Source organism: Callorhinchus milii, unplaced genomic scaffold (genome assembly GCF_018977255.1).
Source record: "Callorhinchus milii isolate IMCB2004 unplaced genomic scaffold, IMCB_Cmil_1.0 Scaffold1, whole genome shotgun sequence".
NCBI classification, from domain to species: domain Eukaryota; kingdom Metazoa; phylum Chordata; class Chondrichthyes; order Chimaeriformes; family Callorhinchidae; genus Callorhinchus; species Callorhinchus milii.
In genome coordinates, this window is record NW_024704742.1 from 25,127,259 (window position 1) to 25,154,885 (window position 27,627).

The window sequence follows — 27,627 nt, forward strand, 5'->3', positions numbered from 1 at the left end:
TTGTAGATTGTCTGTGTATTTTGTAGATACCAGCCAATTTGCACACAACAAAGTCCCACACACAGCTATGAAGTTAAAAAAACAATTTTATTTGGGTGATTGTTGGCCAGGACACCAGGGAAATCTGCCTTCCTTTTTCAAATGGTGCTATCTTTAACATCCACCCAAACAGGCGGATGGGAGGTCAGTTTTATTGAATCATCCAAAGGAAGGCATGCACCTCCAACAATGTAGTACTCCAAAATAACTGAATTGGTGTGTCAGCCTAAATTACAAGCTAAATTCCTGATATGGGTCTGATACAGTGGTGAGAGAGCACCAACAACTGATGACACAAATTAATGTTTGAATGTGGCCTAATTATATTGAAGCAAGTTGATAATTGTATTTAAATGGAGATATTAATTCATTGAGATTTATGAAAGTACTTCATTAGTGAGAAATATCTAATCATTTATAATCTAACCTCAATCCAAACAATCCAATTTGGATTGATTTTTAGATTATAAATTATTAGTTATTTCTCACTAATGAAAGCATTCCATATCTGTAACAACAGCACCTCGGGTCAAATGCAGTGAGTGAATGTTACCTTTGAAAAGCACCAGGTACAGATTATACCAAACAGGAAGAGTAAATAATGCACACAAATATTAAAATATTTTGTCAATTTGACAAGACTTTATTTTAACCACATACAAGCCACGGGATTCACTATTTCTTCACTAACAATCATAGATCTTTATCTTGACTGGACTGGTGTATTTATCCCTCCAACCAATACAATCTGAGCCAATTCAAAACTCTTACGCGGCCTTCCCCTGCCTCCATTTGCTAATTCACAAACTACCATCTTGAATTGCTTCCAATCAGAAACTGGCTAAATACCTTATCTTGAACTGGCTCCTCTCCATTAATTTCCCAGATTCAATTCTCACCAAGGTTCTCCAGATTCAACACACAAACAGACTCCACAGGCTATGGGGATTGCTGGGGTTTGGGCATCACATAAGCTCCCTATTTCTTAAGACTTGCTCCTCACTTGCTGTCTGCCTGCTCCCAGTCCTGAAGTCTCAGTTGGATACAAGAGGCCATTCTCTCATGTGCACTTTTATTAGATCTCGCTAATTCAGCAATGAACTTTATGTCCCAGGATGAATTGAATACCACCTGATATTTTGCAAATTAATGGTGGTAGAAAATAGTACTGATTACAGATTCTAGAGGTTCAAGGAATTAATCAGTATGTAAATATACTGAACCTCATGTTGGAATCTGTACATTTATTCAGCTACAACTGTGTTGCAGGTGTTCAATGTTTCTGCTTCCTAGCGGTTTACAGTTTAGTTCTTCCTTTAAAATGGTCACCCATTGTCATGTGACGTTTATTGTGGGCATTTGATGTACACTTAATATATGGCCTATCCATTTGACTAGCTCTAGGCAGACAAATATGGTTTTATAAGATTAAACAAGTATACACAGATTATACCAACATTTTTTTTGTTTTAAAAATAATCAAACAGAATTATTTTAATCAATAGCCAGTCATAAATTAATTCCACATAAAAGAAGCAAAAACAGAATTACAAAGGAAACTTTCTTTTTAATGCAGGCGAGTCTTTGCCAGTTGAACTGGAAGAATGGCACAGAAATACCTGCATTCAGGTCCTCTCAGCAGTCTCACACGGCCTGACTCAGGCAGGAGGAATTTATTCATATTAACATTCAACACTGTCCCATACAGTTCACTCATTCACTTGTTTTTCAATGAAACCTAAATTTAGGTAGATACCTTTTGTACATTACTTTACAAAGTTTGTTAAGTTTTCTATGTACACATTGTATTTTATAATGTGCATCTCTAAACCACATTCAACGATCCTCCTGCAAGTGATCTTATTCTGTAAATCGACCGTAGTCTGCATTTGATTACAACAATCCAGTAAAAATTCCTAACTGTCTAAGCACATATAATCACCACCTCTACCACTGCCAATACCAGTGAAAATCAAAACGTTACACTGATACTTTACACATAGCAAAATTAATTTAGATCAAGCTGCTTTATGAAATTTTGTAGAAGAAATAGGGCTTGTACAAGGTAATAAATAAATCCATTCTATTTGTAGTAAGGAGCAAGGCCTCTACAACTCCTGCTCTATCTAGATGTAAACATTTCAGCCCGTTCTTCAATGCCATTAATATATAAATACAATGGCATTTACATCTTCACAGTCACACAGAGCAGAAACACATAACATTACAGTGTAGTAACTTCCAAGAATTGATTCTGCAAGGTTACTAAGTTTCATTGACCAACTTTTTTGTGATATTTCTATCAATGATGTGAAAACCTCCATCAGGACTGAAACACTGTTAAGTTATTCATCTCATATCGTAACATAAAATTTATCCTCCAAGGTAAACATGACTGCTTCGGATGACAGTACTGTTTCCCACCCTTCCCTTCCCAAAACGAGATCACTGAGCAGTTTCAACTCACTGAAACGACAACTTTTATTTGGAGATTTGCTGCTGAATATGAAGAAGAAACTCATAATATGATAATGCAGATTCAGTTCTGTCTTCCACCAAGTTCTGTAAAAAGTTTGCTTTGGATGGACTCTCATCCCTGTTGACACATGACAGAAAAGTCAATGTTATGTGATGGAGATTCACAATACACAGCAGTGGTCAATATTATTACAACTCTAGGAACTTAAATCCTGTATTTACTTAATACAATACTATTTGCAACAACAAAAAAAACATTATCAGTACATGGTCTGTAAATAACTATTGCTAAAATCGATATATTATTTTTAAAAGAAAAGCATTTTAAAAGAACTATTTTGAAATATCCTTAAACTTGAAGATGAATAAAAACAAATCCCCCAAATCTGCAAATCCACAGCAGGAGGCCAATGAACATCTATAAGAGCTAGAGAAGTTAAAGCTTTAGACCTGACCTTTCATATGAGTTGAAAGATCATTTCCAAAATGTAAACCTGCTTTCACTTTCAGATGCTCATTGACTTGTTGTGGATTTCCACCATTTTGGTGGGGGGTTGTTTATCAGATTTCTGGAGTCTGTAACTTTATGTTTTGTCAAAGTACTTACTTCACAATATAAAGAATTGGAAAGAGCGGTCTGTTTTCTCGAAGCCAGGAAATAAAATTTATTGTTCTTTGAGATAAAGCTGTGTTCAATTCTGGCAGCTGAGTCTTTAACAGTATTTGGGAGGTGAGAAGGGGGAGAAGAAATCAAGATAAGAATATGTTAATCAGCAGCAAATACACTTCCAGTTGATAACGTCATTAAATTATTAAAACTATTGGAATACATATCAGGCGTATCTCTGGTTTAGCCCATTCCACATTTTCGCTGTATGAAATGTTTTCTCAATTTACTATTTATTTGCCTGGAACAACTTTGTCAATTCACTTCATAATCTTTAAACTTTATTACTTTGCTGCAAAGTCCATTGTTCTCCAAGCAAGGCAGGGCAACACCACACCCAGAATCATCTTGGTTGCTCGTTTCTGATCTACTGATCGTTGCTGATCAATATAGTATTGACTGCCTCAGTGTCGATCCTCCTCCAATGAGGATGAACTTCCAGTCAATTGAAAACTTCTGGTGTTGTGGTGTCCAGTTCAGCTAAGTGTTACACTGGATTTCACTACATGCTTCAGTCCCTCAAACAGCCATGAAGTGAACGACCAATTTCATCTGGGGGATTATGGGCTAGGACACTGGAAGGAACTCCCTTCTTTTTTTTTTGAATAGCGTGAATGAATCTTTAACATCAATGTTATTTGTGTATTAGAGGTGAAGTTAATTTTGTTTGTCTAAACTTTTGGGTATTATATTTAAGTTTAAATTGATACACAAACTCAGTTGATGCTCTCAGGGGGACACACAGCAGCAGAGACCAGGTGATTCCCAGCTGAGGCCAGGTGATTCCCAGCAGAGACCAGGTGATTCCCAGCAGAGACCAGGTGATTCCCAGCTGAGGCCAGGTGATTCCCAGCTGAGGCCAGGTGATTCCCAGCTGAGGCCAGGTGATTCCCAGCAGAGACCAGGTGATTCCCAGCAGAGACCAGGTGATTCCCAGCTGAGGTGAGACAGACAGGTTTACTTTGTGCGTTCTATCGCCACCTCATGGCCATCACAAGAATGACACAGGTCGAAGCAGGGAGACAGACGCTCACAAACTCCCCTCTGGTGTATATGCAATATCCAGAGAGGATGGAAGCTCAACCAGCTTTAAATGTGGGAAATCCCCCATTACTTAAAATTATTTTAGAAACTGAATAGATTCAAAGCCTATTTCTCATCAATATCAGGTGTTAATGGCTCAGTTAGTAGCACAGTCACCTCTGAGTCAGAAGGTTGTGAGTTGAAGCTCTATGTGGGCACTCTGAGCTTATTCTGATATTCTAGTTCAGTGCTGGGGGGGGACTGCGTTATTGGAGGAGCCATCCTTCAGTTGAGGCATTGAACCAGGATTCCATCTACCCTTTCAGATGGACATTAAAGATCCCATGGCACTACTTGAAAAGAGAAGGGAGTTTTCTGGCCAACAAACCTCCAGATAAAATTGGTCATTCACTTTATGGCTGTTTTGAGGGAAATTGCTGCAGGCAAATTCGCTGCCAAGTTCACCTACAAATACACAGTTACTAACTTCACAGAAAAACCTTGTGAAGCACTTTTAGATGTTTCAAATATAAGGTGCTTTATCAAAAGTAAAGATTGTTACACTAATTTATAAAACAATTTAAGAATAATGCAGTCAAACGCGTGCTGCATATATTATTCAACAGCAGTGCATCAATTTCACACTTACACAAAGCCCATCAACTTACCATGTTTTGTGGTACTGAAGAGTAGTTCGAAAAGCCAAGCACTTCACTTATAAAGTTTGCGGAGCAACTCTTTCCGATCCAGAGATACAAAGCCTTAAAAGCAAGGACACCATTACTTCCATCTGGGTACAATGACAGACAGCTTAAAAAGACACATTATTAGTCCCTTGAAGTGAGAAACTTTATCTGAAATACCAACAATGCGTACAGTGAGTACAGGGTATGATTCTAATATTAACAAAAATATCAGATGTAAGGTTCCTCAGTACAATATTCAGGTTCATGTCAAGGTGTACGTGTGCGTGTGTGAGGGGCATGAATTCTAAACTGTTTAATTACATGACTTCCTAGACATGGTTTATGAGGACATGATTGACATGCTTAAAGAATTCAGTGATAAAATTGGATGATAGGGCGTATTGGTGGCCAGGCTTATTCTCAGTAAACTGGTTGACGCCTTTTAATGTAATGTGCATATAAAGAAAATAATTGGAATGTTTCTACCTTAAAGCTTAGTCATATTCTCCACACAAGTGAACCAACCATCTCCACAATTAAGATAATTAGTAATCATAGATCATTAATCTTAGTTTATTACTTCTTTATAGAATTCTTCATTAAAATACTAAATTAATAAATTTCCCTCAGGCAGTAGGGGACACTAAATTGAATCTTATGTTCTCGATTTAATTAGAGAAAGCTGAGGGAGGCATGAGGTGTCATTCCATTTCAGAAGAGCTGAGGTGTTGCCTGGAGCTATTGCTCACTTCCAATGAAATTGTGACAACATTTTGCTCTGGAAGATTGTCATATGGATGCACTCCAGACAAATCCTACAAATCGGAGCTCTGAGTCATCTTGATAGTCAATCGTGAGTCCATCTGCTGAAACATCTGCATGCCTGTGGGATGCTGAGTTAGTGAGACTCTTTGTCAACTCAATAAACCCAAAGGGGCTTGTAAGAAATCAATCTCATCTGGATGCAATGTAAATTAACACCAGAGCCTCACTTGCTGTCCTGTTTCTTGGATTATTTTTCTGAGAATGAGGTCTTCATCACATGTGAGAAAATTCCCATATTTAGCCTGAAAATGAGTTAACAAAGAATATTCATGACAGGTCATATGTCAAGTGAGAGAGAGAAGGGGTGGAAGAGTTCTCCTTATACTCTGTGAGAACTTAACAAGGTTGAGATTAATTGATCTAAATTCTACTGTAGTTGGCGATTGAAGATGGAAGAGGAGAAGACACAAAAAAGCTGGAATTGTATATAATGCAAATATAGATTGAATTCATGGTAGAGTTTATTGTGAATAACTCGAGTGTCTGGAATGTAGGGTTCGTAACCGTGATGGTGTACGATCTACCACAATGCTTGTGCTGGGTCACACAAATGTGCAAGATTAATCATTATCTTTGTCAACCTGCTCTCTGAAAGTGTCCTCTGACTTCCTCTTCCAAGACCGCGTGGAATCCCTGGAGAACCTGGTTCCTTCAGCCGATTCACTGAATGCTTTCTCATTGAGAACACTTCCAGGCATATAAATTGTACAAAATTCTATTATTGGGTCAAAAAATACTTACAAAACCACAATCCATCAAGTAAGCACCTTCCCGTGACAGTTTTTCTGCAGAAAGTTGTATAATAGGTGGCTGGGGAATGGTTCTGTCGCTGACGTTGATGGAACCCTAACACAAAGATAGAAGCAAAACATTACCAATGCAATTGGTCTTACAAGAGTGAAAAAAAGTTATTTTAGATATTAATATTTATATGGTGGTCTTATGTCTCAATAGATACAGCATTGAGCTCTAAAGCAGAGGCTCCATCCTTCCTCCCCTGGCAGTCAGACACCAGTGGAATACTGCAGTAGACTTCGATTTGCTATAAAGTGTAATGCTCTTCAAATCTGCAGCCTACCACTACATGATATAGGATACTCGGCACCAATGTGCCACACAAAACCTTTGTGCATAAATGTGGAATGAATACTTGGCAAGGATAATATCTATAAATCTCTACACTTATGGAAAGTACACTAATAATTCTAAAATAATTGCCACAACTGTGTTCAAATAAACACAAATGTCATCATTGCACTGTTTAAGATTTTTTAAACAATTTCAGGCATTAATGAGGGTCATGCATTTTGTACCAATGGAAAATTTTGATTAATTCTCTGGTTACTTGAGGTGATCAATATAAAATTCACAATCACAACCAAAACAAACATGAAGGACATCCAAACATGAGAGAGTGAATGATTGTAGCATGAGTGAACTATTCTGGCTGGAAACCAAATTGTGAACGACGCTAATTCAAAATTAGGAACATCTTGATAAATAGCAAACAGCAACCATTAGTCAAGTAAAGTGATAATCAAATGAATCACACAAAAAAGTACGAAATTCTCAGCCGAGCAAGAAAAATAAAGCATAGGTTTAAAATTAAAGATTAACAGATGGTACAGCTCAGAAACAGTCCATTCAGCCCTTCCAGTCTGGCTGGTGCTTGTCCTCCACACAATGCCTATCTTAGATCCTATCTCTAGTCCCATATTACGGCTTTTCCCCCTTATACCTCAACCTTATTCTCTCTTAACCATGTGTGCAATGTTTTTATTGAATACGCACATGCCGCCCCAACAATTGACCCCAGCAGGAAATTCCACGCTCCCACCACTCTCTGTGTTAAAAAAAAGGCCAATTCAATTTGTACATTTTAAAAAATGAAAATAAAATGGAAAGGAAATGCATTTCTCCCCAACCCTCCATTAAAGAATATGCTTGCTTCCTTTACCGACAATATGCAGGCACTTACAACACAATTTACAGTGATGGGACTTACACTGAAATTCTTCAAATATGCATGAAATCTTTCCAATCTCATCTCTTTCCCTCTTCTACCTCCCGACAGTATAAAAGATAGTACAACAGGGAGAATCAGGAGAAGAGAGTACAGTGGATTAACAGTGCAGTGCAGGTTCGTTATAACATAGTAGGTAGGGCGCGTAAAATGAAACCGCATTGTAAATGAGACACATTATATCACCTCTCGCACACTGACATTATGAAGCCTTACTCAGGTGCAGGAAGCTGCCCAGACAGCAGCAGAGGAAAAGAGGTTGAAAGAGAACTTTAGGTCTGCGCTTTCCCTCTATCACAACCTCTTTCCACAACAAATATTTGGCTGTAGCTCCACCTCACATTCACGTCTGGGATTGCTGTTGGTGCTGTATTGCATACACATTGAACTGTACACTGAGCACATTAGAATGAGACTGCACTGTAACACACTATGATGGTAGCCTCGTCTCTAGTAGGTTGAAAAGAAATAAAAACAGCTCTTGTTCTTTGACTCAGTATTGTCAAATCACAATGGGTCAGTTCACTCTTTTGAGATCCATCTCAATCAGCCGGCCTCTTTACAATAAATAGGAGTAAATCCCCATATTTTTCTGTCTTCAGCAAATTGAGCTTGGAAGGGAACAAAAAAAATAACAACTTGCATTCATATAGCACCCTTCACGCAGATAGCATCTCGGAGTCCTGGCAAGACAACTTCAGTACTGTATTTCTGTATGAAATTTGATTTACATTGCATTTTGGAGTCAAGAAAAATCTACACTGCACCCTACAACTGCTTGATACGACAGGTATTTTAAATGATTGGATGTCTTTAGTGCATGAGTCAAAGAACAATTATTTTAATGAACTATGTAAACGGATTTGCAGATCGGAAATAATTTACTGTATATAGAAGTTGAGGGTTTTGTGCAAGGATAAATGTAGTGCTAAGAAAGCAAGGAGTATAGAGAAAGCCAGAAAACAGCAATGTAGTTTTGTCAGCAGAAAAGACATATTATTTCGAAATGTATCTTTTTCCGCATGAGAGCATGCAATTATTTACTATGACATTTTCTGTTCAGGAATATTCTAATCTCATAACTATGACTTTAATTGTTCACCCTACAGTAAATACACCTAGTGGATGGAGATTCGTTATACTGTTGATTATTCTAATTAGAAAAAAAACCTTTAGAGAAGAGATAACCTCTGAGCCCTGGTTTTAGGAATTCCCCATTTTTACTGAAACGGATTTAAAGTTGAAAGTTTTGTTTTAATACATTATTGCTCTGACCTCATCAGATAGATTGTCTATTCTGTACAAGCAGGGATGAATCATGAGCATCAGATGAACCAGTGGCTGAATCTTCATCTCACACATGGCAAATACCCGTTCATCCAAACGAGTGCTGGTGCCAGTTCTGAACGCTTTCTGCACAAACAAAAGATCAGGCAAAATATTATTATTTTTTCTGTACAATGGTGGGTAAAATTGTCAAATAAATCAGCAAAGCCTGGCTTCCCATCTCGTCAGTTAGCTTTCCCCCCCCCGAGCTCTTGGAATAAAATCAAAGCAGACGTTGCAAACAGTCACATTGTGGCTCGATGAGGCAGGGTCTTCAAGAGCAGAGTGCTCTCTGACACTCAGCACTCGGTGCTTGCATCACCGAGCTGTGTTGCCTCTTCAGCAAAGTCCAGAAGGATTATTTTATTTTAAGAAACCTGGCTGACAATGTCACCAACATACTGCTTCAAATCTAATTAAGATCATTTTACCAATAGACAGAATTTATAAACGTTAGCGCTAGAAAGCAAATACAGTACATCAAGTATTATGTTCAAATCCAGGCACTTATGTCAGCAGCTCCTTCCTTTACAAGCCAGTAATCATTTATTGTGTGTTTTTTTTTAAAACAATAGAGCTTCTATGAAATTTACGAGTTTCTAACCTTAATTTTCTATTAGAAACCTGCAGCCAGAGAGACACAAATGCATAGACCAGCTATTTTGAATTTGCTGCCACACTGTGTAGAAGATTTCGCAAGTTCTGTTGTTTCAGACGTACCTGCTTCAGAAGAGCCAGAACATAGAGGGCGAACAGCCTGAGGCAGTACGGAGCCACTAATACAGATTGTTGGAGGTTAGAGACGGTTGAATGGTAGGCAGATAAAGAATCTATCGCAGCATTTATCAAGGCGTCCCTAGCATCGGGTAGACTTGATGAAATAGATCGATCAACAGCTGAGGAGCAAAGCATTGGTAAAGTTATGAATCTTAATGCAGTGCAAAATCAAGCCAGCACAAGTTTGGTCAACAGTATCAACTGTCATGATTAAACATACAAACAACAAATTACACTTGAATAGCGCCCTTCACGTCGGAAAGAATAAATAAGCAAAACCAATTGTTTGGCAGCACAAAATGTTGCAATGTCTCCCCTTTAACTTTTCCAATTTTAAACACGTCACAATGGGGAGAATCTAAGAATAAACCTGACATTTCTCCATAAAGCAAAAGCAAAATACTATGTCGATGCCAGCTCTTTTGCAACTCTTGATAAGTTGCCTCACAGCAATATTGAGGAAAACTTAAGAGCAAGTTGTTTGTTTGGATGAAGATGGTTTATGCTTCGGGGAGAAAAAAAAGGTTACGTTTGCACTTTAAAAACGATGAGTTCGTTTTTACTTGTGGCTTTCAAAAACAGGGAGGGGCAGGGAGGAACGAAAGAGAAGTACAAACAGGTACTTTTCTACGAATTGATCACTGCATCTGATATGGCTGTCAGGAAATAAATGACTGTTCGTGAAGGAAACTAGATGTGCAAAACGGGAACGGGTTCTTAAACACACGATTACATTTTAAACACAAGATACCTCTATCTACACTAATGCATTCAATCCTATTTCTGGCGTGGCGAGATACTTTTGGCTGTCAGCTCTGTTAGCGATTGCCAAACATTAGATTGCTCTGAAATTATGTTCACACATTGCAAACAAACAGGTGAGTGTCTGGTGTTCTGGGACCACCTGCATTTGTTAGTTGGAATTTTCAATAGACAAACCACTGGAGCACCAACAACAACAACAAAATTACATTTATAGAGTTCCTTTCATGTCGGGAGGAGGTCCCAAAGCGCTGAACAATGCCTTACCCATGGTTGCCAGAAGGCAAATGATCGCCTGGATATCTGCTCCAGCATAAACGTCAGCCGTGGAGCTCACAACAGGTAAACACAACGTGTGCACTCGAATACGACGCTCACCTGAAAAATGCAAAAGAGAAAGTCACAACAGAGCCTTAGTCTTGTTCCACTTGCATTGCAGCGAAAGTAGATGTAAGCATTGTGTTTAGGAAGCAATGTACTCACATTTACCAAGTTTTCACGTTTCCACAGTAGGCAAAGTTCTTGTGCAACCCTGCACCCCCTACCCAACCGCACCCCCATCGCTTTGAACAGCCATACTTTGCTGTCTACCTATTAGGTTGATTCCAACTTCCTTAAAATTAAATTAATGCCAGATTTAGTCAGCGCAGGTGGGATGGGTTGAATGGCCTCTTTCTAAGTAGTACATTTCTATGGTTCTAAGCAACCAGCTCTCCAAATTCCTGCCTTCCTTCATTTTTATTGTTACAAAATGTATGAAAGCATCAGCCTCCAGAATCAACACTAGAGATCAGCACAACCACTCATTTGCTGAAAGCTGATCTAAGCTTGCCAAATTCTACAAATACTACGTTAAAGGGCCAGTCGAAGAGGAGGGTCTTAAGATGGGAGGGAGAGAGGCAAAGTGACTGTGAGATGAAGATCAAAAGGATGGGAGCAGACAGGCCAAAGGCCTGACCAACGATGGTGGGGCAGGCTGGGCTGGGTGGGGGACATGGAGCAGGCCGAAGCCCGCTAAGCGGAGGGAGCAGACCTCCAGACATCCTGGGTGCTTCAGATTCAGATGGAATTTCTACCCTTTTAAAAATATATATATATATATATCCTTCACCAATATTTATTCCTGGGGATAGAATTTTTTAAGCATGAATCGTATTATTGTATTACTATTTACCAAGGAGCAGATAAATATTATATTCTTATAGGACAAGTGCTTGGAAAAATATTTATGGCTTTTGGTTACAAATGTCAAACTTTCCGTGAAGTGTTACACATATTTACATCGAAAAATAGAAATGAGGGAAAAAAACCTTTAGACTAAAACAAGTTACATTAAAATGTAAATGGATCAGACATATTTTGCAAACTATCGTACATTTAACTAGCCAAACCAGTTAGTTTAGAATTGCCTTTCCTTTTTGTACCAAATGTAAATCAAATACACCAGCTTGTAAAGACATATTTTACTGCATTTCCCTACCTTTGCTTGAAGTGTAAAGCAAGGCTGCCTGAAAACATACAATGGATGTGTCGACCAGACTTTCTTCGATAGACATCTGTACTGCAAATCCTGAATCAGGATTGACATTAGCGAGCGACAGCAAATCAGTAGAACGTACGAAGAAATTTCCATGGAAAGTGTGAATGGAAAGACCTGGAATCAACAAATCAGCATTCAGTAATGGAGCATTACTTTTTTTAAGAAAGCAATGCTTAATTGTAGATTTCATGAGTAATTTACAATGCTGCAAAAAACAAAACAACAAACATTTTATAGCTACAGTTTCACTGAATATGGTGCCAAGCACTTGTCATAGGTACTAATAGGATACAAGAACTTTTAATGCATAGATTAATCCAGTTGCTCGGTTGGCTGTATAATTTATTTTTATTTATTCTGCTCATATATTCCTGAGTCTTTACAATACTACTTGCTGTGAAGGGCACTATATAAACACAAATTGTTGTTGTTGAGTCTAAATAGAACAGTGAGAAGCAAAAGTGGTAGCATTACCACGTTGGTCAGGCCTAAGTGCTACTAAGTGTTTAGCATGTTTAGTTACAGCTATCCCCAGGGTTCTCTTTCCACTTTGTTTCAGAACAATTTCCCAGTTAATGCTATTATTTCCTCTTGCAATCTTTGAAACTCTCCTGTTTCAAGATTTCCCCCCACCCAAAAAATAATAATCCTTTTATTTGATATAGTCTTTATAATAATCTTTGCATTTGGTATAAAGTCTTATCATGTGAACGAGACGTCTCAAAGCCCTTCACAGGATTTTACTGTGAAGTGTGACTATTTTGTAGACAAATGTGGTAACCAATTTGCGCACAGTAAATTCCGACAAACAACCATCGAGAGGATGTCTCAAAGTGCTTCATGGGATTTACTGTGAAGTGTAGGGACGGTGTATTTTGTCGCTGAATATGGCGGGCATTTTTTAACATAAAGTTTTTAAGAGAGAATAAAATGTCCAGAATTATATAGACACACACACGTAGGATGAAATGATTACCTTTCGTACAACGTATCCTCATGACAGCCTCAAAACCAATTTTTCTAGTGAGATAGCGCTTGATATCCTTCTGAAACTTCTCCACTTGGGCAGGATTGTGAATGTGATGGAATGAGGGATAATGGAAGATGGATCCAGCAGAATATTTTGACATGCACGCTACAAAAAAAACAAAAAATTATATTTAATGAATCCATTACCAGTAAACACAGGAAAAGGGCAAAGCCATCATTGACAAATCCCCAAACAGAGATTGCTTAACAATCAGAAGAGACCTAATTGAGACATATAACATTTTAAATGAGATTGTAAAAAGTAAGCCCAGAACAACATTTTCCGATGTATAATGATAGTAGAACACGAGGACACAGGTTTAGAGTTGTAAACGGCAATTTCAGGACAAATACCAGGAAGTTTTTTTTTTATTCAGAGGTTATCAGAGATTAATTAACAACTGGAACAAGGCCAGGACAATGGACTCATTTAAAAAGCAGCTTGATGCTGTGATGGGGGAATGGAAGGGTGGATATTCTGGAAGGATGAGATCAGGTGGGACAAAAGGCCTTCTTCATCCAAACCATGTGATGCATTAATTCTCTGTGAGGCTAGGAATTAGGTTTTGTAATCTCACAAGAAGTTGATCCATTAGTGATATACTAAGTGTCTTATACCGATTTAAAAACAATTTATTCCAGTAATTCGGTTTTATCTGAAGCCTCAGATCTTTAGAAGCCTTGGATCTTAAAAACGAAATAGTTCTCAGCGGCTTTTTAGCTAAGTAACAATTCGTTACACACTAATGCTGCTTTATAAAAAGTGGGAGTGAAGCCACTTCACAGAAACAGCGATTTTGCTGCAGGAAGGTTAATTTACAATATAAAATTTTCAGCACTTGATAACTAACACTGAGAATAATTAATTCTGATCATGGATTAATAAACATCATCTGTGAGGTTCGGTATGAAACAGTTTACTGAGCAGCCAGCTTGAGGGCTTGATCTTGATCTGTAATACATATTTTCTGGGATGGAGAGATTGAGGATTGCTCACAATATCAGAACATAAACAATAAGCCAGAATGATAATTTATGAGCCACTGAAGCAGCTGTAATTTACATTAGACCGTCTTGGGCAAAAGAAAAGCATTGAATTCTTGACCTGAAGTAGGAAGGGGAGTTGAGACTTAGTGGCTGTTTAGTTTTTCACACTACGTATCACAAATAGTGCTATTAACTATCGCTGGCTATGAAACAAGCAAATTCTACACATCATTTCCAGATTTCGACTAGTTTCAATCAGAGCCAAAAAGCTCTAAATATCTAATTTGGTGCTCCTCACTTGTGCATCATGGCACAATTTGTGAATAGCAAATCAGGGATTTATTAAACAAAAATTTGACCACGCTTCTGGTTATCTTTCTCCGTCGGCTTCCACCCCAGCCAGCAGTGTTATGTTTTTTGAGACGTCATTCCAATGTGTAAGGTGATTTATGAATGTAACTGGTATTGTTAACTTTAATAAATGCTGGATATGTGATTGGCCCAACAATATTGAAAGAACCTATTGAAAGTATCCATGGAGTCCAACCCATGGCTTGAGAGCTCGCAATATCCCACTGAGGAGTGAGCTGAGTGTAATTTGCTCACACCATTTTCACTGCTGAGGTGTGAAATGAACCCTTCCAGTAGCCGCTGTAATGGGTCTCTAGGTTGGTTTGTGCTCCGGGAGCTCCTGTTTATATTGCATGCTTGAAAGCTAAACTCTTTCACATTGTGGCCATTCAGCACGAAGCACACAGTACAATTCCAGCATAAAATAATTAGCAGAAAAACACTTGTTGCCGGAAGGTAATGTGACAGAATTCTTTTGTGGGTGATTTTCCCTTTGCGAAAATCACCTTTGTGCACAATATTTAAATAAAGCAATTATAATCGGAAGAAACTTGTAGCAGCGGCCTTCAAACCTCCAGACACTGCTAAAGTGCCGCTTGCCCTGGGAGGAGAATGTATTATTTCAGCATACGATGATTGGTGAAGCATGAATTCCAACGGTTTGCAGCACTGAAATTAGTGCCAAAAGTTGCAGTTCTTCTAACTTGCCCTCAAGATTATATAAAGCCGCCTATCGATTTGACGTATGTTGGCTGACACTGGGGGCCGCCCGAGCCAATTATTGTAAAAGAACTGTAACAGCACCATCACTTTCCAGCAATTAATCACAAACCCACTTGTATACAAAAGAGTGAGCTTTCACCTTAGATTCGTAATTTACCATAGAACCAGTTGGATTTGGCCAATATTTTAAAGTTCAATTGATCAACTTATGAGTAATGGTACCGGGGGGTGGGGGGGTTAGGGAAAGAACAGTGACGGCAAATCGTACAGAGTAATGTGAGATTGCACCTCAGTGACTGTGACAAAAGTGACAAGCAGCACTGCATCGTGTACGAGAGTTCAGTTAAATGTCATTGGTCTCATGGTTCTCTAGCAATGAAATTCTGTTTCCATACCTAATGAGGCTAGATCGGCATATTGTCCACTGAGTAGAAACAGATCCACTGCGACCTGCTGGCCGGAACAGTCCAGAGCAAGCTTTTTATAAAAGTCTGTGGCTGGGCCAAGGTGCTGCACCCCCTTAAGTAAAAAAAGTCAGTATTAATAACAACATTACCCATGATTTTACAGACAAGCACTTGTCGAAAGTAACATCATCTACTTCCAGTGTGGGTTTTGCTGAAGGAGGTTATCCTCCACACAGTTCATGCAGTGATCAGAATGGGCAAACACAGGACATTCCCTTTAATGGCTTTAGTAAGTCACAAGCAACTCCATTGGATTCCGCCTTCCCCCACAAAACAGGTAACTCTTTAAAGAGAAGACAGACAATCATTTTCCGAGGGCAACCGGGGATGGGCAATAAACGTTGGCTCTGACAGTATCTCCCACATTCCTAGAGTTCCATTTTTTAAAAAAATTTAAAACCTTTGTGATATCTCTACAAGCATAAGTAGCTACATAGCTCAATGTTGAATTACACTGACGTACCTGGTTTGTAACTCCCAACACTTTGATCAAAGCGCCTTGAAAGTGTGCATTACAATCAGTGAAAGAAGAGTCAGCACTGAGTGAGATACAAGCCACTTGGCTTAGCATGATCAGACCACTGGGTTAAAGGCACAAACTCCAGGTCCATTTCAGTTTTGGGCACATAGGGAAGACTTGGGGATCGTTGACCAAGAACATTTTTTTTTAAAACTCTGTATTGGGATGTGGGCAACACTGACTTTTATTTTCCATCCCGGGTTATTCTGAGGAGGTGGTGGAAAGTCTTCTCTTTAAACCACTGCCATCCTTGTATTGATGGGGCTCCCACGAATGTGGCCGTTCCAGGATTTTAACCCAGAAAAAGGGCGATATTTGTCTGATCAAGATAGTGAGTGATGAGGAGAGGAACTTGACTATAGAGTATCCCATTGTTGCACTGATCTCCTCAGGAGCTTGCTATCTGTCACAAACTATAAATGGTCAGGCTTCCATTGTTTCGACTTTGAAGCTAAAGGGTGGGTATTGTTCCATTTCCAGGCTTCAAAAAGGTGTGAAGAGGACAATTTCTAAAGAGGCATTAAAGTCAGTTTTCTGCTAACAAATGAAGAAAGGAAACCCAGAGTTGAGAGTGACATCTTTGAGAACTGACATTTTGAAGGTTCTGGCGTTTGTGTCATTCACACCCTGAGAATGCTTGGGATTCACTGCTGAAAAGTTTTACTTCAATTCTAATCTGGGAACGATGTTCCAAAGAGTTCAACCAGATCATCAAAGGAATATTTCTTAAAACTGAGTTAATGTCATAAGAATTTCCTTAATGCATTTGAAACTGAGCACCTAAAAATAATAATAATCCTTGCATTTGATATAGCTTTTCATATCTTCTAGACCTCTCAAAGCGCTTCACAGAATATGCTGTAAAGTGAATTGACTGTATATTTGTGGGCGAAACGCGGCAGCCAATTGCACACAGCAGTGTCCCACAAACAGTCGTGGAATGAAAATGACCAATTTATTATTGTTTTGTAGGTATTATTATTAGGCGTGTGGAGTAAGGAAACTTGCCCAAAGTTTCGCCCTGTCTGGAATTGAACCCAGATGTCTCGCTTACAAGGCGAGGGCTCTAACCACTGAGCTACAGGACTCCACGAAGACATCTAACTAAGCACTGTTCCTGCATCTGGTAAAAGTTCCCGATGACAATTTCTCTACTTGGTGAGGAACTCTAGCTTAGTCTCCACAATGACAGTCTCCTACACAGAATAACATGGAAAATAAACAAATGAGGTAAAAGTATAAAATGCCCGCATGGCTAAAAGCAATATATGCTTATACTTAGCTATAAGTGATTATATTGGCTCAGTGGTTATACAGGCACACCCCAGAGACCAATAATCTCTCTAAAATGTATTGTGGAACAGGTACTTTAGACCATTATAACCTTCAAATGCAGGTTTTACTTTACTAACAGTGATAAAGAGTAAAGTTTCTTTTACTCGGAGTCCTGTAGCTCAGTGGTTAGAGCACTCACTTTGCAAGCGAGAGACCCGAGTTCAATTCCAGACAGGGCGAAACCTTGGGCAAGTTTCCTTACTCCACACGCCTAATAATAATCCCTCCAAAAAACAAAAACAATAATTAAATTGGTCATTTTCAATCTATGACTGTTTGTGGGACATTGCTGTGCACAATTGGCTGCCGCGTTCGCCCACAAATATACAGTCAACTCACTTTACAGTATATTCTGTGAAGCGCTTTGGGACGTCCTCCCGACGTGAAAAGCGCTATATCAAATGCAAGGATTATTATTATTATTATTATTACATTTCACTAGTACAAGCCGAATCTCCTTCACGTACTTATTTTTTAAAACAAGGCTTTTGCCCTTTTGGCATGAAAGGTGCACTTACCTTTGTGCTGGATCTCTGGTTGGGATCTTCCCTGGAGTGCAGACACCCGGCACCTATAGATGGTAGTAGTGTCTGGAACACAGAGATACGTCCTCCTGTCGCAGACATAAGTTTAAATGCAGCCTGTAGAGCAGGGCCAAGCGCGCTGTGGGTCTCTCTTGTGTTTGTGAACATTTTTGGTAGTGTTTTCAGTAAGTCTACAACAAGCTGCAATTTAAAGACAAAATATTAAATACCAGAATATTGCAAGGATTTGGAAAATAATTATAATCTTAAATAACCCTTGCACATGACATAGTGCCTTATCACGTAGTCAAGACATCTCAAAGAACTTCCTAGCATACAGTAAACTACTGCTAACTTGTCACTCCAAGGGAAAATAGCTCAATGATGAGTTAGGCATATGTATAAATACAGAAATAAATTTGGCCAGGATTTTGACAGCATGATGACTTAAGTGGTACTGACGAGTTAAGTCAGGATCGAGTTATCAGGAGTTTACTGTATACTGTAAAGTGGGGTGGTTGTGTGGACTTGTGGGTGAAATATACTTATATAGTTCAAGAGCACAGTAAAAATAGATTGCTTAAATGATTTGTCCCTCAGTGACATCCATAATACATTAAAAATTACTAATGTACAAACAAATCAGCTTGAAAACTGATGATATGCCAACATTCTTTGCAGGCAATTAATTATTTTTGTAGTTTTCAAACGTCTCATCTTTCCTGGAGTACTGTGAAGCAGACCACAAGGGGGCATTAAATGAAAAGCAACACCGTGTATGCAGAGTGCTCACTAAATCATTCTGTAACAGGAGATGCAAGACCAGTTTATACACACACGCGTAGAGAGGGAAAAATAGGGATAGAGAGACAGAGAAAGAGAGAGGAACTTTGCTGTATGTGATTATGTTACCAGCAAAAGGGCAAATGACAGCTTCTGGTTATACTGGATGATGTTGGCATCACAACAGGCATTCTCAAGGAATGGACAAAACACAGATGCTGAACTAACAACAAAGCACCGGCCTTTAACAGCAAATGTGCAAATGTGAAGTGAAGGTTGAGTGTTTTCATGTTCAATTTGCCGCTATACTGGAGTTAATTTTTCAATATAAAACCACTCAAATATTGAGCTGATCCCAGGATGTCACTGGGATTTGCCGAGACTTTGGTTTCTATTTTTAATCAGTAAAGTAGATCTTAATTCATCATGATTTGTTTTTTAAAAATATATATACAGTAATAATGTTGTTTATCTACTTGAAACATTCCAGTGGGCTTCGTTTGAATGAGAACCTTGTTCATTGCTAATTATCATTTCTCCATACCTGTACCAATGCTTAGTTATTGATTATTTTCAGAAATGCATCTACAGTCACACCAACAAAAAACTCGAGAAAGGCTGTGTGTTTGAGTAGGTTCCTGATTTATGTCTACGATTAAATTGGTACCTCTGTTGATTAAACTATCATTTTAAAATATTGCTTATGTGTGGGCATAGCTTTGTTCCTGATTTCTCTGCATTAAGCATTCTGAAATGGTTCTTCAGTGCTGTTTATTCCTAGTACAACTCATAAGGTTATTTTAATGCTTTCTCTCAGCTAAAGCTATTTTACAGATTGTGGTCAGGAGAAGATTGATTCTACAACATACAATAATCATTGAAAAATCCATATTAATGTTTTGGGTTTAAAATAAAAATAATTCTTACATTTGATATAGTGCCTGTCGTGTTAGTGGGATGTCTCAAAGAGCTTCACAGAAATCATTGTGAATGAAGCATATTGACTATTTTTTCTACTCGAAAGCGGCAGCCAATTTGCACACAATTTGCATTGCCCCAGAAACAACAATGAAATGACCATTTTATTTGGGAGATTTCTGGCTAGGACATCGGAAGAAACTCTCTTCTCTTTTTGAATTGAACGACAGGATCCTTACTAGCCTCTTGGACTTGGTTTAACGTCTTATCCGAAGGACTGCACCTCGAACAATGCGACACACACCCAACACTGTAGTAGAGCGTCAGCCTGGACGATGAGTTCAAAATCCCAATGTGAGACTTGAACTTACAACCTTCTGACTCAGAGGCGAGAATGCTACCAAATGAGTAAGCTAAAGTGAACATAGTGAACATACCTAAAAGCTGCTAATGTGTTTGATCGGAACCAAGGTTTCTTCAATCACTGACATACATATCTAGTAGATCTTTTGAAATGTAAATCCTTTGGAACAGATGCCCTAATTTTATTTCAGCTTTGTTGTCGCCATTCTTCCTCCACAAGGAGACTCTCTGACCGTTCGTGACACACAATGCTGTATGTGCAAATGGTTCAAAACTCACTACAAAAATAATCGCTGCTGTCAAAAACGAAGATGAACTTGTCCAAAAGAAACTACCGATTTCAAAGATTGAAGAAATTTCTAAGTATAGGTGAGGAAGTGTTGGGATTCTTAAGCATGGTGATGGGTTTCTGCATCTGTCAGTACAACTGAAACTCAGGTTGAACAAGGCAAGCCCTTCCATGCTACATTGGAATAGAGCCTACATGTATTTTTAATGTATTAAAAAGCTTTTACTTGGTTTGGAGTTTTAAATGTTGAGGATTACAAATTCAATTTTGGGGCATCACAGAAAATTCTGGATTATAGCAGAGCCAGTTAAATTACTAAAGTGTGTGGAAAACAATGTTAAAAATTCACAGTACTAAGAATCTAAGCTAAAATCAGATTTTTTTAAAAAAAAACAAAGTACAACTTCCCTTTATGCTTTGCCTACCTCCTTACTTTCATGTAGATTTACCAGCAAACTGTCTGGAGTAGGTATAAAGATTTCTGAGGATGGAAAAAAACAACTATTAATGACTGGAAAAGAAACTATTTTGATTACATAAAAGCTAACTAGACTAACTAACCAACAGAATAGTTCAAAGCTTCCTTTTTAGGTCTTACAATTATCTAAAACAAGGTAATAAGCCCACTAACATCCCTAGGTTTCTTTCACCATCACCTCTTGGCAAAATCTACCCCAACCATGGTGTATGTGTATCCTGTTTGTACTTCCTATGTGCAAATATCTATAGTGAGCATATTTATACAATACATACAATTTACAACGTTCATGTCAGCAGATTGTACCAAAGTGCTTGACAATTTGCCAGTGATAAGCCCCAGTATAAGATAATTACTGCAACATCCTGTTGAGCTCAGGATTTTCTTTAAATCTATACCCTTTTCCGACAAAATGAATACTTGAACAAGGAGCGCAGATGATGATAAAATCTAAGCAAATGACAGAACAGTAAATTACATTTCAATAGTGCCTTTCATGTCGGGAGCACGACTAAAAGTGCTTCATACAGCTGACTGGGAACCTGAGCTGGAGGTGGGGTGGGGTGGACGGAAAGGGAAAAAGAGAAAGAGAAAGGTCGCTGAAAATATCACAAAACCAAAAGAAGAATTGTTATGATGTTCTCTTTGGTTGTGACATGATACAAACCTAGTGGTGCAAACCTTAATTGAATAGTGAAATTATTTTAAACTCTGGGGCTAGACCAATAAAGCCTATAATACAGAATTAAGTTGTAGGGGTTTCCACCCACCAGTTATCCTATTTATAGTGCAGTTAAAAGATGAATTGTACAGCAAACCTCACGTATTTGTACAAACAACAGCAACTTAATGTAACGTCCCTCACACAGGGGTGCGCCCCAGGAGTGCTTGACAGTGGCAAAGCATGACCCAGGACCAGGGGGAGGTGAATGTAGGCACGAATGTAGGTAGAAAAGCAAGTGAAAACAGGGAAGGAAGGGGCAATGTGGAGGGATAGAAGAAGCATTCCAGAGTTTTGGGCACAGTGACTGAAATTGCAGCCATTGATGGTGGAACAGAGGGCATGAGGGACAAGCAGGAGGCTGGAGCCAGTTGAGAGCAGGAGGTGGATAGTGGGTTGGAGAATAAGCAGGTCGGAGAGGTAGGGAGGTGCCAGGGCATGAAGAGATTTGAAGACGAGTGTGAGAATCTTGAAATTGATCTGTTCAGTGATAGGGAGTCAAGGTGGGAGGTGATGAACGCACGGAAGTGTGTTTCGGCTACGTTTGAGTTACAGTACGGTTGGAGACGTAAAAACCCAGAACATATACGCCACAACTTTAATACAAGTTACGTTAACAGATTGTGCTATTCTGGCCAGCATATTGCTATACGGTAGCAAATATTGAAACATGAATTCTACTCGCAAGACACATTTTCAGTTGATACCTTCAATATCTGACACAATCAGCATTTGAGGCTGTGACAACCCTTCTTGTAAGTTGAAGAAGTGAACTCTGCTGTCAAATGTAATAAATCCTATCCTGGTCCTTGAATCTCCAGGTAACCTTAAAGATACAAACACACATTAAACAAAGAAGCATTGCCTTTTAGATTAATTTCCCACCACAAAAAATTCAAGCAATGTATTAACAGGAAAAAAGTAGTTAGAAAATGAGGTTATTCAAGGTAAATGTTTGAATATAATTTTTTAAGCATTTACATTTGAATAGCAAAGACAGGTATTCCTATTTGAAACATCTATTTCAAAGCTATTAATAGGACAATTTGGGTCACAACCCAAACAGCAAATTTTCTCTTCAAGATTTCACATGGTCGTAAAATGGGTTCAGATAAAACAGATAATTGATCTCATCTTTCCAGAATATTCACCCTCCCATCACAGCATCAAGGTTTTTTTCAAAATGAGTCCAGCATCCTGGCCCTAACCACCCCTTCCTGATAACCCGTTCCAGTTAATTACCCTCTTAAAGAAAATAACTCAAGAAATAATTCCTGGAATTATCCTGAAATTGCCCTTTGCAGCCCTAAACCTACTGGACCAGCCTACTGACAGCATACGGACAGGTGGATGGTCCAATGGGAGTGCGTATTCACTCAGTGCTGTCATTAAATTGTCCTGTGTTGGCATTCTCAATCCCAATTGAAGTTTTGTATACCTCTATAGGAGTTGTTGGGAGTTCTTAAGATGTTTCTGAATTATTTGAGGAAAGCATATCTGATTTGAAATACCTTTCTAATTTACACATGCAAATTCCATTAAAAAAAACTATCTTACTTATCCAAGTTTTCTAACAGTGACTGACAGAAAATGTTCAGATATCCTGATTCCACCGCATTATGGGAGACGTCAAAAACAAAGAGGTAGACAGCAGGCTGAGGAGGTCGCAACTGCAAAGCAAACATTTTGGTTACAAAGAGAAGCATGCTGCAAATGAAAGCTAGAACTTCACACTTTTACTAGACGAAGAATTGTTTAAGATTACTTAAAATCATAATTATATGTAACTGGAAAGACTGCCAGTTACATTATATTTTACACTTTTTCATTCTCTAAAATACAATGTTTTACCATGTAGTCTGAAGAAGCAATGAACTCTACTGTTGCATTTTGAACCTCTGGTCGTTTGTGTGGCTCCCCATAGGAACGCGTCAAAGGATTATACATAAATTCTTCAGGTACTGTAATTTAAGGTAAAATGTAAGATTTTGCTAAAATTTCTAAATGAATGTACTATTGGTCATTTTGAATTTACGCACATAACACACACTTTTAAATATACGCAGTATGGCCTCAATAGCTGAATTGGAACTATATCTGTGTCATGTGCTGTGTACATGGAGCACTTCTTGATACAAATATATAAATCTCTGCATCAGCACTGATGGTTGGTGGGTCAAACAGCCAAAAGATAGTAAGCTATTACTATTGTAGGCAACATGTGTACATCAATTTGGACTTCAAAAAATTATTTGGCATGGCACCAACCTTGAACATTGATTGCTTGGCCACGCTTTTTAGAGAAGTGGTCCGGATATGATAGACCATGAGAAAAAGAGGAACTTAGTGCATTGGCTTGCTCTCCATGCAATTTACTTGAAGACTATTCAGGGCAATTTATTTGTGTGACTGCTGATAAATGGCTATTCAAGCTGCTCAAGGGTAGCTAGATTACTCCTTATGGTACGTATATGTATAGGACATGCAATGAAGCCAACAATATTCTCATCCGGGAAGTATTTCAGAAACATTGGCGGCATTATACGACCGAAACAACAATTTAGATATCGCATTACACATTCAGAATCACAGTTTATGATTATATACTAGAGATTAAACTCTTTAAACACAAAGGTAGAACCAGTCTGAATAGGACTTAATGACCTACCATCATTGACTCTATAGCATAGGTTGCACTTCCACCTCCTTTGATCAAGGAAGGATACAAATGGGTTAATGTACGTTCTGCAGGTTCGGCATCTCACAATGGTACTGGACGTAATCACAGGCAAATGCTGAATCATCAATAAAACCAATCATTAGTATTGAACACAAACTCCATCCTTTTCAACAAAAAGAAAAGTTGGTAACAACTTAAAGCAAAACACTGGAAGCAGCAATTCTAAGTACAAAATAAACCTAATATCAATAACAACTTACATAGATAGGCCTGGCTGCACTCCTGTCTGTAACCTCAGTTGGCATAATTTTCTGTACGATGTCCAGTGGATAAATTGATTTATGTTCAGAGTACCCAGGATTCCTTCCTACGGTTATTAATATTAATAATCCTTGCATTTGATATACCTCTTTATAACAAGGTCAAAACTTCTCAAAGCACTTCACAGGATATACTGTAAAGTTTAGGGGCTGTGCATTTTGAACGCAAATGCGGAGGCTAATCTGTACACACTGATGTCCCACAACAGCCACGAAATGAGTGACTATATTTTTTAGGGGGATTGTCAGCCAGAACACCAAAAGATACTTTATATTGTGAAAATAAACATCAGCTGTCAGGATTCACACCACATTCACACTATAAGACTTTACAATAAAGTTCCACTGTATTAGGAAGAAGTTCAAGTTAAGAGGCAAGTAGTGTATTGTTAATAAGTTGTGAATTCCTGAAATGGGGTGTTAGGGCTAAACTTGATACAAAATAGATCTCATACTTTATAAACAAAGATAATAATAATAATCCTTGCATTTGATATAGCCCCTTATCACGTCTTTGAGCAGTATATCCTTCAAAGCACTTCACAGAATATACTGCAAAATGGACTGCCTGTATTTTTTGTGGATGAAACAAGGCGGCCAATGGCGCACAGCAGTAATGGATTGAGTGGCCAAATTATTATTATTTTTGAAAGAATTATTATCCGCGGAAAAGCGATCTGCCAATCGACTAACAACTGGGTTCCCATTACTGCTAGGAAAAGAGAGGCATGTGGAGTAAGGAAACTTGCTCAACGTTTCTCCTTGCTCGGGAATCGAGCCCAGGTCCTCTCGCTTGTGAGGCGAGTGCTCCATCCACTGAGCTAGAGGACTCCACAATGTACTAAGTTTACAGATTTTCATTTGCTCAGCGCTACATTTCTTTGTCTTACTGAGTGCTGCATTACCAATTCCTAGCTCAGATTACATCCAGATCATGTTTGGTCCATTTAAGATTCCTTCCAGTATATCATTAGCTGCTTCAGTTAGGGACTTTGCATTTATAGTTTTTAAGTAGTGGTTTGGTTCCAATTGTCCTGACGTATTCTATAAAGAGGCTATTCTTGGTGTCCAACCTCGTCATTGTTAAGTGTGAAGGGTGCTATATAAATGCAAGTTGATGTTGTTGTTCTCTGGCCAAATTGCTCCAGTTCTAATAAAGGGTTCCACCTCAAACATTTTTGTTTTCTTCTATCATGTGCGGAGAGACCTGCTGTTCGATCATTTCCTTTTCATATTTTATATTACAAGCATTCACAGCTTTCTCTTTTACCACTACATGGAGGAGCACAACATACAATACAACATTTTGCCGGACAGGAACATAGCAGGATTCTTTAATACAGACACCAAGTGGGGATTCCTTCCAGTAACCAGAAGTATCAAACACTGTTTTGGAGATCTCTGCTCCAAAGTAGATCACATAAGAGTGGAGATCCAACAAATCAGCTTGATGTACAGAGTAGATCACATCTGAGTGGAGTTCCAAGGAGTTAGTATGACACACATAGTGGAGATCCCACAAGTCAGTGTGACAAACCACTGGTTTCCTGATCAAGGAATCCTGTTATAAATCACTACATGTCAGCCTCATAGTGGAAAAAGGAAATGACAATATATATTTTGATTCTGAGATATGGAAACACACTGGTGTTTAAAGCTACTGTATAAAATATTGATCTGTCTGCATCTGGAGTACTGTGTAGGAATAGCGTTATGTTCTTTATGACGCAACCAAGATAATTCCAGGAACCTGGATTGTAAGGAATGGTTACAGAAGATGGGTGGGTTTGCTGTGGGAAAGAGACTTCTAAGGTGAACCTAATTGAAGATTTCAAGGTTAAGAACGGAACTCACTGAAGTTTATCAGCAAAATTGTTCACTTTAACAAAAGGTCCAAATATAGAGGGATGGGAATCAGACAACAGCTCGGTGTTTCCAACCCATCTTTTTGATTAGCATATATTCCTACGCATCCTGCCATTGCATAGCAATGGGGAAAATTCCATTCTTGCACAATGCAGATTAAAATAGTAAATGTATGAAATGGAGGAAGTTCCATCACTGCACATACCAAAGTGAGTAGAACAGATCAGTGCAAACCAGGGTGTTTTATGATGAAAATTATTAATAACCTACACAGATTAACAGCTGCACTCTTGTGAAAAATAACACAAAAATAACACAATAGAATTTTTTTTAAAAGTCAATTACCGTCAAGTCTCTGAAGGGATGCAGCAATAACCCAAGAGGAAGCTTTGCTTTGTTCAACAAATTTTGGGTCTGAGGGATGTTTGTTAAGGTGCATCGGAATAAGCTGAGAACAAACGGAACAGCAGAAAGAGAATTAAAACCCTTGTCTGTCTATTGTGCAATAAATACAATGATCAGGGTAAAATATTTTACTTCCATCCAAAACCTTGCCTTTCGTGTTTATAGCATATGTTCTATGTGCGTGGGGCGGGGGTAGGGGGGAAAAAGAAGGAAGCAAGAGAAAAACTATTTAAAAACTGCTATGAAATCATGCAAATCCAGGTTGCAGCAAATGTTTCATCTTCAATATCATATCAAGTTGATTTATAAAGAAATGGATATCACTGAAGACCTACCAACAAAATTCTGTGCGCAGCGATTCCAAGCACGGACAGCTCGTGTTGAGTGATAATAGTTGGGATTAAATGGAGACCTAATTTGTGATATTCTCAAAATGGATGGAAAGCGTTAAATGCCATTTCCTTTTAATGTCCAATATTCTCAAAATGGCCAATAACGATTTCCAAAAGGGCATCAAAAGGAAGGAGAGCAGAACTGATGACTCTGTGACTCAACCAGATATTCTAAAAACAAAACCATTTGGCACAATGTAAGAATGATTAATGGGTTTAAAGGTGAGCAACTGGAAACCAAACATGCTCATGCTGATGTGACAAAGTACAACATTAATTTTTACAAGCTATTTCACTGTGAAATGTAGGCTCGAAACAGTAGTTAGTGAG

At 38.5% G+C, this 27,627-nt stretch overlaps 1 protein-coding gene across 7 annotated transcripts in view; it reads right to left on the minus strand.

Annotated features, from left to right (window-relative positions):
* Positions 1–653: 653 nt before the first annotated feature.
* LOC103190869 (protein transport protein Sec24A) overlaps positions 654–27,627 on the minus strand; it is a 58,840-nt gene continuing 31,866 nt past the window's right edge. For all 7 annotated transcript variants that reach the window (XM_042338666.1, XM_042338656.1, XM_042338671.1 and 4 more), the window contains 17 exons: positions 26,846–26,948; positions 24,303–24,429; positions 23,486–23,595; positions 23,192–23,304; positions 22,342–22,460; positions 20,861–20,916; positions 18,077–18,283; positions 15,632–15,755; positions 13,123–13,281; positions 12,087–12,260; positions 10,874–10,984; positions 9,788–9,963; positions 9,017–9,154; positions 6,460–6,564; positions 4,876–4,968; positions 3,125–3,228; positions 654–2,635 (listed from right to left, as the gene is read on the minus strand). In XM_042338666.1, the coding sequence (XP_042194600.1) occupies positions 2,521–2,635; positions 3,125–3,228; positions 4,876–4,968; positions 6,460–6,564; positions 9,017–9,154; positions 9,788–9,963; positions 10,874–10,984; positions 12,087–12,260; positions 13,123–13,281; positions 15,632–15,755; positions 18,077–18,283; positions 20,861–20,916; positions 22,342–22,460; positions 23,192–23,304; positions 23,486–23,595; positions 24,303–24,429; positions 26,846–26,948 (2,134 nt within the window). In that variant the 3' untranslated portion in view covers positions 654–2,520. The remainder of the gene's footprint in view (positions 2,636–3,124; positions 3,229–4,875; positions 4,969–6,459; positions 6,565–9,016; positions 9,155–9,787; positions 9,964–10,873; positions 10,985–12,086; positions 12,261–13,122; positions 13,282–15,631; positions 15,756–18,076; positions 18,284–20,860; positions 20,917–22,341; positions 22,461–23,191; positions 23,305–23,485; positions 23,596–24,302; positions 24,430–26,845; positions 26,949–27,627) is intronic.